Source organism: Zootoca vivipara, chromosome 3, assembly GCF_965207765.1.
Source record: "Zootoca vivipara chromosome 3, rZooViv2.hap1.1, whole genome shotgun sequence".
NCBI lineage: Eukaryota > Metazoa > Chordata > Lepidosauria > Squamata > Lacertidae > Zootoca > Zootoca vivipara.
The window spans coordinates 93,294,445-93,308,730 of record NC_142586.1 but is presented as its reverse complement, the minus strand read 5'-3'; the positions used below and the strand labels follow the sequence as shown (position 1 = coordinate 93,308,730).

Below are 14,286 nucleotides of genomic sequence, written 5' to 3'. Positions count from 1 at the left end.
CGGCCTGGCAACGAAGCTGAAGGCTGGCATACAGTCTACATTGGACTTGTCGCAGTGAAGGTCTGAATTGACTGGCTGAGTTTATGTGACTAAAGACTTGGAAACTTCTGCTGCTCGGGGATCCATAGTTTTCAGTTGAATAGATGTGACAAAAGGGAATATTGCCAGTTTGGCATTAACAGGATTAAACCCTCACTTTGAGATGGGGAAAGGTCCTGAGAAACAAGGAACTGAAGATCAAGTTGCATATTAAGCAAGCAAACAAACCAGAGCAATCAGAAGGAGCAGCAACCATTCCTTCCCCGATTGTTGTTTTTGAGAGAAAGAAAAGTCCAGTGATTGTGTTCCTAGAAGGAAGAACTATTGCAGGGGTCAGCAAACTGTTTCCAGCAAGGGGCCGGTCAACTGTCCCTCAGACCTTGTGGGGGGCTGGACTATATTTTTTGGGGGGGTAATGAACAAATTCCTATGCCCTACAAATAACTCAGAGATGCATTTTAAATAAAACAACACATTCTAATCATGTAAAAACACGCTGGTTCCCGGTCCGTTCATGGGCCGGATTGAGAAGTTGATTGGGCCAGATCTTGAACTATTGCCTCCTCTCACTCCCCGCCCCTGCACTCTGAGAAGCACCGAAAGGAAAGCAGAAAAGTCCCAAAAGGTAAAGAACAGAAGGTCCAACTGAACGCCACATTAAGCTGCTTTGGGCGGCTTTTCGTTTAATATATAAGTGGCAACTTTAATCATGCTGTTGTTTTTTAAGCATGCTTAAATAAATAGGATAAGACAACAAATGTAAAGAAATTATAGCATGCCATTCTGTTTAATGGTCAATCTACTGCAGTTCTGTTTAATGCAGGATATCCAACTGTTCATGGTAACAAACGTATAGAGCTCTTTGTAATTCTAAGAATGTAGCCCAATATCCATCAAAAGGACACCACTTGCAAAACGATTACTAAAAACCTGTGATAGCTACATCTTCATACAATCATACATATATCCTACAGTCAAAGGTGGGGGAAGAAAGGTAGAAAAGAAAAGAAAAATACCATGAGAATTAAATTTAACAAAGACAGTGCAAAGGAAGAAAGTAATTATGACAGAAATGGGGACCTCAGCATTTCACACATATATCTTGCCTGTCTTGAGCACAAGAGTCTTCATGGGGAGAGTTTCCTTTGGGCACTTCCCATATAACCGGCTTTACTTTCATCTGAATAATTTAAGACAACATCACTCTGGGCCAGTTCTATGGTTAATGGCGTCCCTTAGCATAGTATCACCCAACGTCATGGCCCCATAGTTCTCCTTTGACACATAGGTCCTGGGAGTTTTCTTTGATAGGGTCAGTTGCTCCAGATCATTTAACGAAGAACAGGGAGGTGGCTTGTAAAGGGTCAAAGGAAGACATCATCTATGGCAGGCATCCCCAAACTGTGTCCCTCCAGATGTTTTGGACTACAATTCCCATCATCCCTGACCACTGGTCCTGTTAGCTAGGGATCATGGGAGTTGTAGGCAAAAACATCTGGAGGGACACAGTTTGGGGATGCCCGATCTATGGGTGCTGGTGGCTGTCTATTGATGCATGCAGGTCCTGACATCACTCGCACCTTACATACAAACCACACATCCCTTCGGAACTACAAAACGGACAACAATTTTCACCATGTATTCAGCAATGATGTTCTAACGTATGTTCATACCTCTCCACCCTGATTAAGTCATTTTCTAGGTTGGGCTTACCTTAATGTTGCCATTGGGCTTGGAAGGCTCTGCCCATTTAAGTAACAGTGCCCTGCCGTTCTCCTTCTTTTCCACGATAAAGTTGGTCAGGCCACTTGGGGGGGCTTCCAGGGTACGCACGGAAGTCCATGGACTTGAAACTTGCCCAGCGTTGTTGACAGCAACAACATGAATATGGTAAGTTGTGAATGGCTTCAAACCAAACAAGTGAGTTTGATGTGTTGTTCCCTGCAGCAGAAATATGCAGAATATTCTTTCGTTTGGTTGAATAAATGAATTATGGTGGGTTGTTGAATAAAATGTATCTTGAAGGCCCAACACTAACAGGCAAATTTTACCAAGTTTGTGCATAATCTTCAGCAGGCACAAAGGGCCAGAAAGGATGTGAAACCTATGTTTTGACTGATGTTGTTGGGCTATAGTTCCCATCATCCCTGATGACCATAATGGCTTATTATTATTATTATTATTATTACTACTACTACTACTACTATTATTATTATCATCATCATCTGTAAACTACCATTGTATTTCTTTCAATGAAAATAATCTTATATGAAAAGATTTTATATCTGTCACAATGCCTCCTGCTTCACCCAAACAATTTGATGGCATTCATATCAGATCTGTTAGAGTACATTTTCTCTTTTTCTGGTGGTTAGGTCTATCTCCTTCACCGTGCAAAGAAGTCAGGAGTCAATTCCCCAATTTTGTGTTAAGTGGCTAAAAGCCAGCACTTCTAACCTTTTAAATATTTAAGTATCTGCTAAGCTAACAGACTCAGAAACAATTTTTTCGCAGAAAAATAATCATTTCTTTTTTAAAATATTAAAAGTTAGATGATAAATAATTAAATAGTTATTTCCCCACAACAATGAGCTTTCCTTTTAGATAAATATAATGCAGCATTTGAATGTCCATTCTGAATATTAAAACTCAACATGCCACCAGTACTGATTATAAATATACTTTTCAATGACAATTATTCCTCCCCTCTCCCTGTTAAACAGGGCAGGCAGCAGTAAGATTGATAATGAAGAGAGGAAGGGAGAGCTGAAAGGATAGTTATTGTTAGGAATTCCTAGTCACCCATGCTTGACAATCCTACACTTGAAGCACTGTATTAATCAGATACTGAGGTCAAACACAATGCAATTCTTTACATGACTAATTTACATAAAAGTCCCATTGATTTCTATAACACTTGCTTCCAGACAATTGTGTGCAGGATTGCAGCCTTAGCCTGCAATCCTATACATATTAATGTGGCAGTAAGTCCATTGACCTTAACGGGGCTTACTTCTGAGTAGATATATATAGGTTGCAGTCTTAGTCATAGTTTTTCAGAGAGAGAAAATAATAGTAGTTTGAATTCAATGGTGAATGCCCACTGACAAAAGGCATCCATAAGTGAAAAGGGGAAAGGGCAATTCAGAGGGTGCTTCAGATTTAGAGAAGGTGCAGGACACTGCAAAGACAAGGAGAAATGCCAAACGTTCCACTGATGAATGTTTTCCACCAGTGGATAACCACTGGATTTCACCCAGTGAAAGTTATTTGACAAGGATTCCAGCTGAATGTAGAAACATAAAGTTGGATTATTGGTTCATGAGTCATATCTGACAGCATCCCTCCACTGACAGACAGCAGGGTCTTCCATAAGCAGTAAACAGGTAACATTTTTGCCAATTCTTCCTCCTCTATCTAGCTGCAAAACTCCCCCAGTCTACACCAGAAGAATGAAGACCCTTTGGAACAGATTGGGAGGTGATATAGGATCTTAGAGGCACGGGGCAAAAGGAGAATCAATACTTCCCCATCTCTGCTCACAGAAGCTTCTACTGGATCAAAGAGTCACCCATCATTGGAGGGACATAATTGGCTACACCTCCCATATAAGCACAGGTGTGTCACTATACAGGGCTGGTAGCAATGGTCTGTAACGATTTCTTCTCCCCAGTATGAACTCCTATGGGGGAAAACTCTGACACCATCATGTTTGTTTGTTTCCACTTAAGTTCAAAATCTCTTGATGTTATGAATATAGGGTTGGCACAGCCATTAGGCAGGCCGAGACTGTTGCCTCAGGCGGCAGAAGTCCCCAAAGCAGCACCTCCGCAGGTGCCTCACCACTCGCCCATTTCTGGCAATATATTGTGGAATGCAGGAGACCTCACACAATTTTGTCACAATCTTGCCGCAAATTAGCGACGATGCTGGTGCTGCTTCTCTGGCAGCAGGGGCACAGGGAGCGACGCTTCCTGTCTTGCCTCAAACAGTAAAATGGGGCGCACCACCCCTGCATAAATAAACAAAAATAAGGCACACTGTAAAGCCTTCTTCTCTTAAGTGCTGTATCAATATGAAACATAAGCCGAAAAACTCTATTGCTGAAAATAGAGTCAAGTTCTTTGCATCCAAACTAGGTCACAGCTGCTATAGGAAAGATGAGACCTGAGCCAATATTATTCTTTTTAAATTATTTTGATTGTTTTAAAATATACTTCTTATTGTTCATGGATTAGATATGCCTTTATTTTAAAAGGCAGAACTTGGGTAAATGCATATTATGTTTTCTTCTCTGCTGCAGTTGTCTTGGTAACTCTATCCTTCATGATGTTGATGGCTTGTAGACCAAATACACTGAAACCAATGTGAAGCAGTTGCTAAAATCTATTTTTGTTGGGGGGGGTCATTTAGACCACCAGTTCCTTGGATGCTCTTCATTTTCTGTTATTCGCTTAAACTGGAAGCTAACTGACCCCAAGTCTGCTTTAGTAAAACAGTAACCATCATCCAATGTAGCCAAGTATGATCAGTCCACATTGGGTTGTTGTTCAGTTTCCAATTGTAGAGCTCCCACTCTAAAGTTTTTTTACTTTACTACCTTTGAGGAGTCCTCTTCCCCACAGGATGGCCCTGTTCTGTGTGGATGTGCCGCTTCATCTACATAAGGACCAGCTCTCAGAGACCTGAGTCCAGTATAGGTATATCATTAATTGAAAGAAAAATACAACGGTCATTGAAGACAGGTTGAACCACAACAGCATTATAACACCCACACATCCCATTTTCAGGAAGCAAAAAGTTTTACATACTTAAAAGACCACTTTGTGATCGTTCATGGACGCAAAAGTATAGGATGGTTTAAATGCCTATAGAATCACCTCAAATACATTATACATATTTAAAACATTAGCTGCTTGGGGACATTCAGAGATACCACTTTTCATAAGAAACACGGAAAGCATGTGGGCTATAAAGAAAAACATATGCATATTGTCAATAGTAGCACCTGTTCAATTACAGTTTATTTCAGTATGGAGAATCCCGTTCAGCCCCTAGATGGCAATACTATCAAACAGTTTTTATACCAGGAGTACTTAATGATTAACAACCAGCATTCAGTCATCCAACATACTCAAGGCAGCCATTAAAAAAATAACAAAAATGATTTCATTATAGATTCTTTTAATAAACATTTATGGCTTAGATCCTTGAAAGTGGAAGCATTCAAACTGCCATAGCCAAAGGGAACTTGTATAGTCCAATGCAAAATTATGGACTGTGGGTTAAAAGTATGGAGCTCAAATGGAGGTTCATGCTTGGAATAAAAATCTGTCATCAGAAATTATGCTGGCACAAAACACAATTAAAATTAGCTTTACAATTGGATGCAGTCTTTATTAATAGGTTTTTATGAGGGCAGTTATGTATTACACTTCGACAACTGAACTTTTAAAAGCCTAAACTTTACACCCTAAGGTTTAGTAGTGACGATGGGGTGGCCGCGCAAAGTTAAATGATTGGTTTTATGTATTACAAAGAGCCTTGGAAATAGAACAAACACAGAACTCTACACGTAAGATATAAAATACTTGGCTCTTTGTGTGTCTTTGTCTGCATACGGAACAATCAAGAACGGCAATCTAGTGCTATTGTTGTTTAAAAAAACCTAATTAATTTTCATAAAGCTTGCTACAAACTGTCCTGTATTATTTGCTGCAATAATTCAAGATTCCTTAGAAAGCTTCTTTTATGGACTGCATCGAGAGGTTGGGGGGACTTTAAAATAGCGAAACCTAACTATCAGCTAATGATTGGGGTGTATAATCATATTCCTATAACGTGGTAATGGCCAAACCACAGATTATGTAAAATTCCTGGTCACAGTTAACATGCCTTTTCTTTTGTTTTATAAACAGCAGATCCAGGGCGTCTAATCAGGACTGGGACCACAGCACACTGGGAGTAAGAATTAACCTTTACCACTCATGCCCTCCTTGAAGCTGCTATTTGCCACACTAGGGAAGATGTCATTAGGGCCGTAGCACCCATGATATTCAGGATTAGAAGCATGGTGCACGGGAAGGTGAGTAGTATTTTCCTTGTATTGCACCCCTTGTTAAAATTCCTGCCCAAGAAGATATTATTTCAAGCAGAACTGAAGCTTCTTTGAGAAGTGAATGTTTTGGCAGGACCATCACATTGAGGCAAGGGCGTACCCACCACGGGGCAAGTTAGGGCAGCTGCCCTACTCTAGAAGCAGGGCTGGTGGGCAGAGGCGGAGCACAGCCCGGCGGAGCACGGGTTCGCCATTCCCGCCACGCCGCGCCGCACCCTCCCTCCAGCTCCCCGGCGCGCCCTCAGGCAAGGCCAAGTGCGGCGGGGAACCAGGGAGCGCGGAGCGGTGGGCGGGAACGCCGAACTCGCGCTCCGCTGGGCTGGGCTCCGCCTCCGCCCACCAGCCCTGCTTCTAGGGAGGGGCACAGCCCGGTGGAGCGCGAGTTCGCCGTTCCCGCCCGCCGCGCTGCGCCCTCCCTCCAGCTCCCCGTCGCGCCCTCTGGCAAGGCCAAGCGCGGCGGGGAACCAGAGAGCGCAGCGCGGCGGGCGGGAACGCTGAACTCGCGCTCCGCTGGGCTGGGCTCCGCCTCCGCCCACCAGCCCTGCTTCTAGGGAGGGGCACAGCCCGGCGGAGCGCGAGTTCGCCATTCCTGCCCACTTTGTGGCCCCTCCCCTTCCGTGCCTTGGCCCCTCCCCTTGCCCCCCCCCTAGTTTTGATCCTGGGTACGCCCATGCATTGAGGGGTGAGGGTGGGTGGAAGGTTAGACCTTCCCTCACATGTTTTGGTCCCTGAATTGCTCACAGCTGCTAGTTTTAAAAGATATGCTTAACACAATCACGTATTGACTTTGGCTTGAGCATAGCATGCTACCACTTCTTCAAGACAGCATGCACTTCAACACCCATCTGTTCCTGTATCTGTTCCAGCTACTACGAATCTAGGGAGACTTTTATAGACTAGTTGGTTGGATCCTTACCTCCTGCCAAAAGATTAAGTCAATTATGTGGCAGTAGGTTCCTACAGTGGGATTCCAGGGAAGGGCTGTAGCTCAGCAAAAGAGCATCTGCTTTGCATGAATGCAAAAGGCCCCAGAGTCAATCCCTGGAATTTCTAGATAGGGCTGGGAGATATTGTAGGTAATACTGAGCTAGACAGATCAGTGAGTCCGTCTCAGTATAAGTCAGCTGGGATGCATTTGCCAATGGTGAGAGCAGGTTTTGCCAGAGCCCCTCTGTACGTCCTTAATATGTAGTAATTATTCATATGTACAAGACCTGGAAGTTTGTTTATTCATTTACTTCGATTTATACTTTATACCATATCCTATCACTTAGGCTGGAAGCATCTTGGTTCTCCTACCCTCCCACTTGCCAAAGCCCAATTATTTTCAATAATGAAATGAATGGAAATGCAACAAAATATTCTTCCTTCCACTCCATTCTCTTGTGTTCAGAATAGTATGCCCTTGCCACCTTGCCTGGAGTGCCTCCACCTGAGGAAGGGCCAAGGAAGGAGGAGGCAGCAGATGTCAGTGCACAGGTGGTTCACCGTGCTCAGGTAGCGGAGTATCTTGCACTGACTCTGATGTATTCCTCTTCCCAACTTACTCAGGAATTGTCACATTAACCCTACATTGAGATTGGGCAGAATATGCTCCACATTGAGCTGCCCTTGAAGACCATTCGGGAAGTTAAGTTGGTGCAGAACACCAAGATGTCCTTCATTCCACCAGTGGCAGTGGAAGCAAACCAGCAAAGCATGTGCTCTACCACTGAGCTGCAAGTCCCACTGAAAATATTCGCCATAGACATAGTGGGAATCGCTTATATACCTTTCAAAATCTCTTGCATCTTCACTTTGGAAAGCATTACTAAACAGTTATAGTAAATTAGCCCAGATCATGCTACAGGACCTATAGTACAGGTGTACCATATTAATGTTAAAAAGCAACAATAAAAACACAATTTAAGCACATTTTCAAATATTGATAACTTAAACGTGGATTTGCGTAGTTTTGTCTGAAAGTCATCTTGAAAGCAAGCAGAAGCAGGCTGACAATGGTTTCAAACAAATGTGCACCTCTAGAATATTTCAGATGGCTTCCTGCTTCCCTCACCAGTTAATGAACACAGGAGTTGCTTAAAGCTCCTTTCATTAAGAGTGGGAAAGCAAGAGCATCCCAAAAAACTATGCATTTGGCACCTGTACAAACTTTTCAGCTCAGCTCATGGGCATGATCAAAACTACTCAGCCTTCAAAATCCTGACAAGTTTATACCTTCTCTTGTGATTGCCTTTGACTACTTGAAGTGCCCCAAAGGTGGTGAAAGGGTCAAGAGGTTTGTGTAGGTTGAAAAGGATCAAAAATTAGCATTGATTTGTGGTTGTCAATAACACTCTGCGTGGGTAGACTCCCTGCACAAATGTTTAAACTGCACAAAGCTACACAAACTAGTCATCTTTGAATCTATTGATCTGGTGATCCAGCAGTTTCCAGGATTGTCACTCTGGGCTTTCTGTTCTGTTTTAAGATCTCCCAACATGCCCTGGAGTTTCCTTCCTGGGACGCAGGAAAGGATTTGAAGAGTATTAGCTGCATTAGGAGAACTGTTGTGGCATCTGAGAGCTGATGGACAGGTAATATGGCTATTTATCACTTCTTTGGGAGTAATCGTTAGAACAAAGAGTGCCATTAATCAGAGACATTAAGAAAATGACTGCTTCCAGTGCTCTATAAGGAAATTTATTTTTCATCACTTTGTTCTCTCTTTGTTTGCCAACCTTAGTTTTTGAAGGCACAATATCTAAAGCTCAAAGGGGAGGTGGTTCCTATGCTTACTGGGTACACCTCCCCTGTGTGCAGAAGTAACATGCAATGCATAGAAAAATATACACACAGATGTCCTATTTGCACTATATTGAGGTTACTTATGCTATATGGATATATGCATGTGTGCATGTGCCACTCAAGTCACTCTTGTCCTCTTACATATCAGAGGCACATACACAATTCCCCCCCCCATGACTTTTATTTATTTTTCTCCTCCTCCTTTTATTTATTTTTCTCTATAGTTTATATAGCTCCTAATATAAGGAATCCGTAAGTGGTCCACAAAGGGTCACACAAAATCTAACACACTGAAACACCATAACATTAAAGAAAATCAATTAAAATTTCAGAGCCAAACCTAAAATGCCAGCAGAATTTGAACAGTGTGATCTAAACATTCTCTTAAGAGTCTTTCAGCTGCCCCACATGCAACTGATGACTTCTTACCCATGAGAGAGAGAGAGAGAAACAGGCAAATAAGGATGAACAATTAAGATACGTAGGGCGAGAAAATTGCCAAAGACTTGTTACGGTTCCTAATGGAAAGTTAAACAACCCTTTGCTTGTGTACAGGGGAAATGTGGGGCTGATGTGCATAAAGCTATATACTGCAGATATAGATAGGAAAACTATGGGTCTGGGCTGACCCAATGAACTACTAGTTGTTTATTCCTAGAATATGGCAAGCTTTTAACCTCCTGTCAAGCCACTGGAGGAGGGGAGCGGAGAAAGGGGGAATCCAGTCCCTTGTCCCTTGAGCAGTTTGTTCCAAGAATCCTCCCTGCCTCTCTCCAACCTCTTTCAACACCATCAACTCCATATTCACATCAATTACAAAGGATGCATATGCACTATGAAAGACGTTTCTGTTGTTATTTTGAGTGCACCTGGAATTCTCTGCCCTGGAAGGAGCACTTAAGAGAAGCTATAGGATCTTTTCATCCAGTTGACTTCATACCCTCCAACACTTTGCTAATGAAAACAGGGATGTTCTACTCAATAACAACAACATCATTTTTATTATTTATACCCCACCCATCTGACTGGGTTGCAGGGGCGTAGGAAGATAGGGGCGGTGGGGGCGGATCGCCCTGAGCGACACGATCCTAGGGGTGCCATCGCCGCTGCCTGCCCCGCCCCCAAAAGGTGTGCCCCACCCCAAAACGCGCACCCCGTCACTGCATGTGGCGCGCCCCGCCCCAAAACACGCGCCACGTCATTGCGCATGATGCGCCCCGCCGCAAAAACGTGCGCTGCGCCCCGCCCCCACAACGTGCACCACTGCTGGGTTGCTCCAGCCACTCTGGGCGGCTTCCAACATATATAAAACATAATAAAATATTAAATATTTTAAAACTTCCCTACACAGGGCTCCCTTCAGATGTTGTATTGTTACTTATCTCCTTGGCTCGGGGATTGCATAACCATACCCTCCAACATTTCTTCAATGAAAATAGGAACATCCTAAGGAAAAGCGGGACATTCTAGGATCAAATCAGAAACCGGGACGACTTCTGTAAATCTGGGACTGTCCCTGGAAAATTGGGACACTTGGAGGGTCTGGTTGAGTTTATTTGTAAGCTGCCCTTGTAAGCTGCCCTGACAGTGCTACACCTTAGGGATAGAAATGAGTAAACAAATGAAAGTACAGAGGTACCTCGGTTTAAGTACACAATTGGTTCCGGAAGTCTGTACTTAACCTGAAGCGTACTTAATCTGAAGTGAACTTTCCCATTGAAAGTAATGGAAAGTGGATTAATACATTCCAGACGGGTCCGCAGAGTACTCAACCTGAAGCATACTTAACCCGAGGTATGAATATAATTGGTTCCGGAAGTCCGTACTTAACCTGAAGCGTACTTAACCTGAAGCGAACTTTCCCATTGAAAGTAATGGAAAGTGGATGAATCTGTTCCAGACGGGTCCGCAGAGTACTCAACCTGAAGCGTACTTAAACCGAGGTATGACTGTATATGAACCAGTGGTTCTTTAAAAATGTGAAACTGCCCTGTTTAGCTAACAATAATAAATCACACACCTTAACAAATAAAAGCCAACTGAATTATTTCACCTCTTCCACTGTAACTTAGAAATATACAGCAAAATCGCCATTCATTCTAGTGACTCCTGAGTGGAGAAAGGGATACTATGCAGGCTCTTTGAAATGAATGAAGGGCACCAGCACTTGGTGGATTGTGCCCTACATCAGTTAAAAGCAACTGGGTTTGTATTTGATCACCGCCTAAAAGGAGACACTACTTAGTGTGACTATAAATTGTTTCCTTTCTTGGCACCCCTTGACAGCTAGGGATTTGCAGCAGTCCCAACAAGAGTGCGAGTTCCTTGCTTTAACTTGAAAAAAAAAGCTTCATAAAAGAAGTCAGTGGCTGAATTCTACAAGCAAGTGCATTTAGCACATTGCATTCAGTTACTCTGCTGGGTATTTCCTTTTTCCTTTTTTCCCCCTTTCTTTACAGAGTAGGCAGCTTTTAAATTATCAACAACTTTGCTGCAGTTTTGCTGGCTAAACATGACAAAAGCCTTTTTCTTGGTGCGAGTTTCTGACTAGTTTATTGGACTATTAGAACAAAAATATTTTACCTTTGAAAAAAAATTATGTTCGTATATCAAGAAATCTATCTGAAAACTACTTTCTCCGAATGAATATTTTCTACACCTCTGATTGTTGTTTACTACTCTCGACATAAAAAGGCAGTGGGATTTTCCTTACACTAATCTATTTCAACCATTTGCTTCAGAACCTGGATCTGATTGCAGAATATCACAGCAAAAGAACATGTTTCCCTAGATTGTATTAGGATCCTTCCACAGGGTGGATTTTGCAAACACTGGGCATGCTGAATTAGCAAAGGCTAATTGTTATGACTGAGATTTAAAGATGCCAGAAAAGTTCTCTCAAGCCAGGCCCAGAAAATAACTTTGGAAGTTAATTAAAGCTAGCCTCAATGGAGAGGAGAATGAATTAGAAACCCCAGTTCTTCTCTGGCTCAGACTAAAATTTGAGCTGAATAGTAACTGCTGTCTTCGCTGGCCTCTCAATATTTCTCTACTGAACGTAATAGAGTGACATTAGTGGGAAGAGGGAGAATGAAGGTTTCGATATACAGTGGTACCTCTAGTTACGAATTACCAGTAATTCGTTCTGGAGGTCCATTTGAAACCCGAACATGATAAAACATTGAACATTAAAAACTTCCCTGAACGGGGCTGCCATCAGATGTCTTCTAAAAGTCAGATACAGTGGTACCTCAGTTTATGAACACAATTGGTTCCGGAAGTTTGTTCATAAACTGAAGCGTTCGTAAACTGAAGTGAACTTTCCCATTGAAAGTAATGGAAAGTGAATTAATCCGTTCCAGATGGGTCTGTGGCGTTTGTAAACTGAAAATTCGTAAACCGAGGTGTTCATAAACCGTGGTTCTACCTTAATTATTTATTTCCTTGACTTCTGAAGAGGGCGTTCCACAGGGCGGGCGCCGCCACCAAGAAGGCCCTCTGCCTGGTTCCCTGTAACCTCACATCGTGCAGTGAGGGAACCACCAGAAGGCCTTCAGAGGTGGACCTCAGTGTCCAGGGAGAATGATGGACTGGCAATTTCGGATTTTTGTAATGTGCTCTGTGTGTGGCTTCCCTTGAAGATGACTCGGAGACTTCAATTAGTCCAAAATGCAGGAGCCAGATTGCTGGCTGGGGTTCTGCTTTAAAACAGTTGCACTGGTTGTCAGGTCGTTTCTGGGCCCAAGTCAACGTGGTCACATTAGTGTTTAAAGCACTGGACTCAGTCCCCAAACATCTGAAAGACTGCCCCACTCCCTACAGGCCCTCTCAGGTGCTAAGACTGGCTGACCTCTTGGTTGTTCCACCGCCTCAGTAGAGGATGAAGGCCCAGGAAACGGTATTCTTTGTGGCACCTCCCAAGTTGTGGAACTCTCTTCCCACAGAGGTGCATCTGGCACCTTCATTATACAGCTTTCGGCAAATTCTGAAGGTGCACCTATTTACCCTGGCTTTTGACACTTGAGATGTATATTTTCAGGATCTTCCTTATTTCTTTAATTTTATGTTGTTTTTAAACTTTTTAAAATACTGTGTAATATTGTGTTTTAATGTCAATATTGTATTTTAATTGTTGTATCTCACCTTAGGGACCTTAGGGTGAAGGGTAGGCAGTTCCAGATTTACATATAAGCTAAACAAGCTATAGCTCTGGGGGCCCCCCAAAAAAGTAAGGAAAAAAAAACCTGGATGTACATTTCCAAAATATAAAAAAACAGATAAAATAAAACCTACATAAAGCAACAGTGGCGAGTGGCTTTAGATACCTTTTAGGTCCATAAATTACCCTATAGCATATATTCAACATGAAAAACAGTGACAATTTGTTGTTGACAAAGGACAGCTGGACATATAAAGGGCCCCATTACCTTCAGTAGCTTAGGGCCTCATCAAACCTAAATCCGGCCCTGAGGGTAGGTAATAAATTAAAATAAACAATTATAATTCTAATAATTGCTCTTACTCTATTTGATCTATTGAGCCACTTGATGGAAAAGTGAACCTTTCAGCTGATGTCCTGGAAATGTTTTTAATGCCGTAACCCACCCTGAGACCTTACGGTGAAGGGTGGGTAATGAGCAGTAGCAGGAGCAACAACAACAACAAACAAACAACAACATGATGATTATGATCCAACATGGAGCTGCTGATGGGTAAATCTAGGAACAAGGCCTAGAGTACACACTAACGACATTTTCCACAAGGACCACCGCACTATGGCTTCCATATGAATTTGCATACTGTGTTTTGTTTCATTTTTTTTTAAAAAAAACCTATTGAAAAACGTGATGAGCAGAAAAAACTGCAGATTGGAGCAGATCCAAAAACTGAGAGAGCTCTTGACTCTGCTGAGTTTTCAAGACACTCTTATTTCTATACTTGTTCTTTTTTGGTATGCTAGGTTGCCTGCCATTATGTTTATGTAATTCTGACAGTGTTCTTAATGACACACTAACAGATTGTAAAACACGCTGCTGGCATTTACTTGTTTTTTTTATATTTTTAAAACAATGTCCTTCATGTAACAGTAGTTAAGCGCGGCAGAAGGACATCATTAGAGCCATGGTTAAACTGTAATTTACACCATTAGGAAGGCAGGAGCAATTTTTATTGCCTGGCAATTTTCTTGCTGAAATATTTGGACCATATGGCTCAATTTGTGTAATAACCTTAATTTCAGCACCCTTCAGGTCTGCATTCATCTCCTACGGAATGGTAAAATGCGGTTTAGCAGAAAAGGCAACTGTCTATACTTAGAGAGTTGAGATTAATAACATGTCACG

At 42.4% G+C, this 14,286-nt stretch overlaps 1 protein-coding gene across 1 annotated transcript in view; it reads right to left on the bottom strand.

The window, feature by feature from the left end:
- The window catches only part of USH2A (usherin), a 455,954-nt gene that overhangs the window by 41,260 nt on the left and 400,408 nt on the right, over positions 1-14,286 (bottom strand). The window contains exon 62 of the mRNA XM_088666687.1: positions 1,753-1,980. Within this exon, the coding sequence (XP_088522813.1) occupies positions 1,753-1,980 (228 nt within the window). The remainder of the gene's footprint in view (positions 1-1,752; positions 1,981-14,286) is intronic.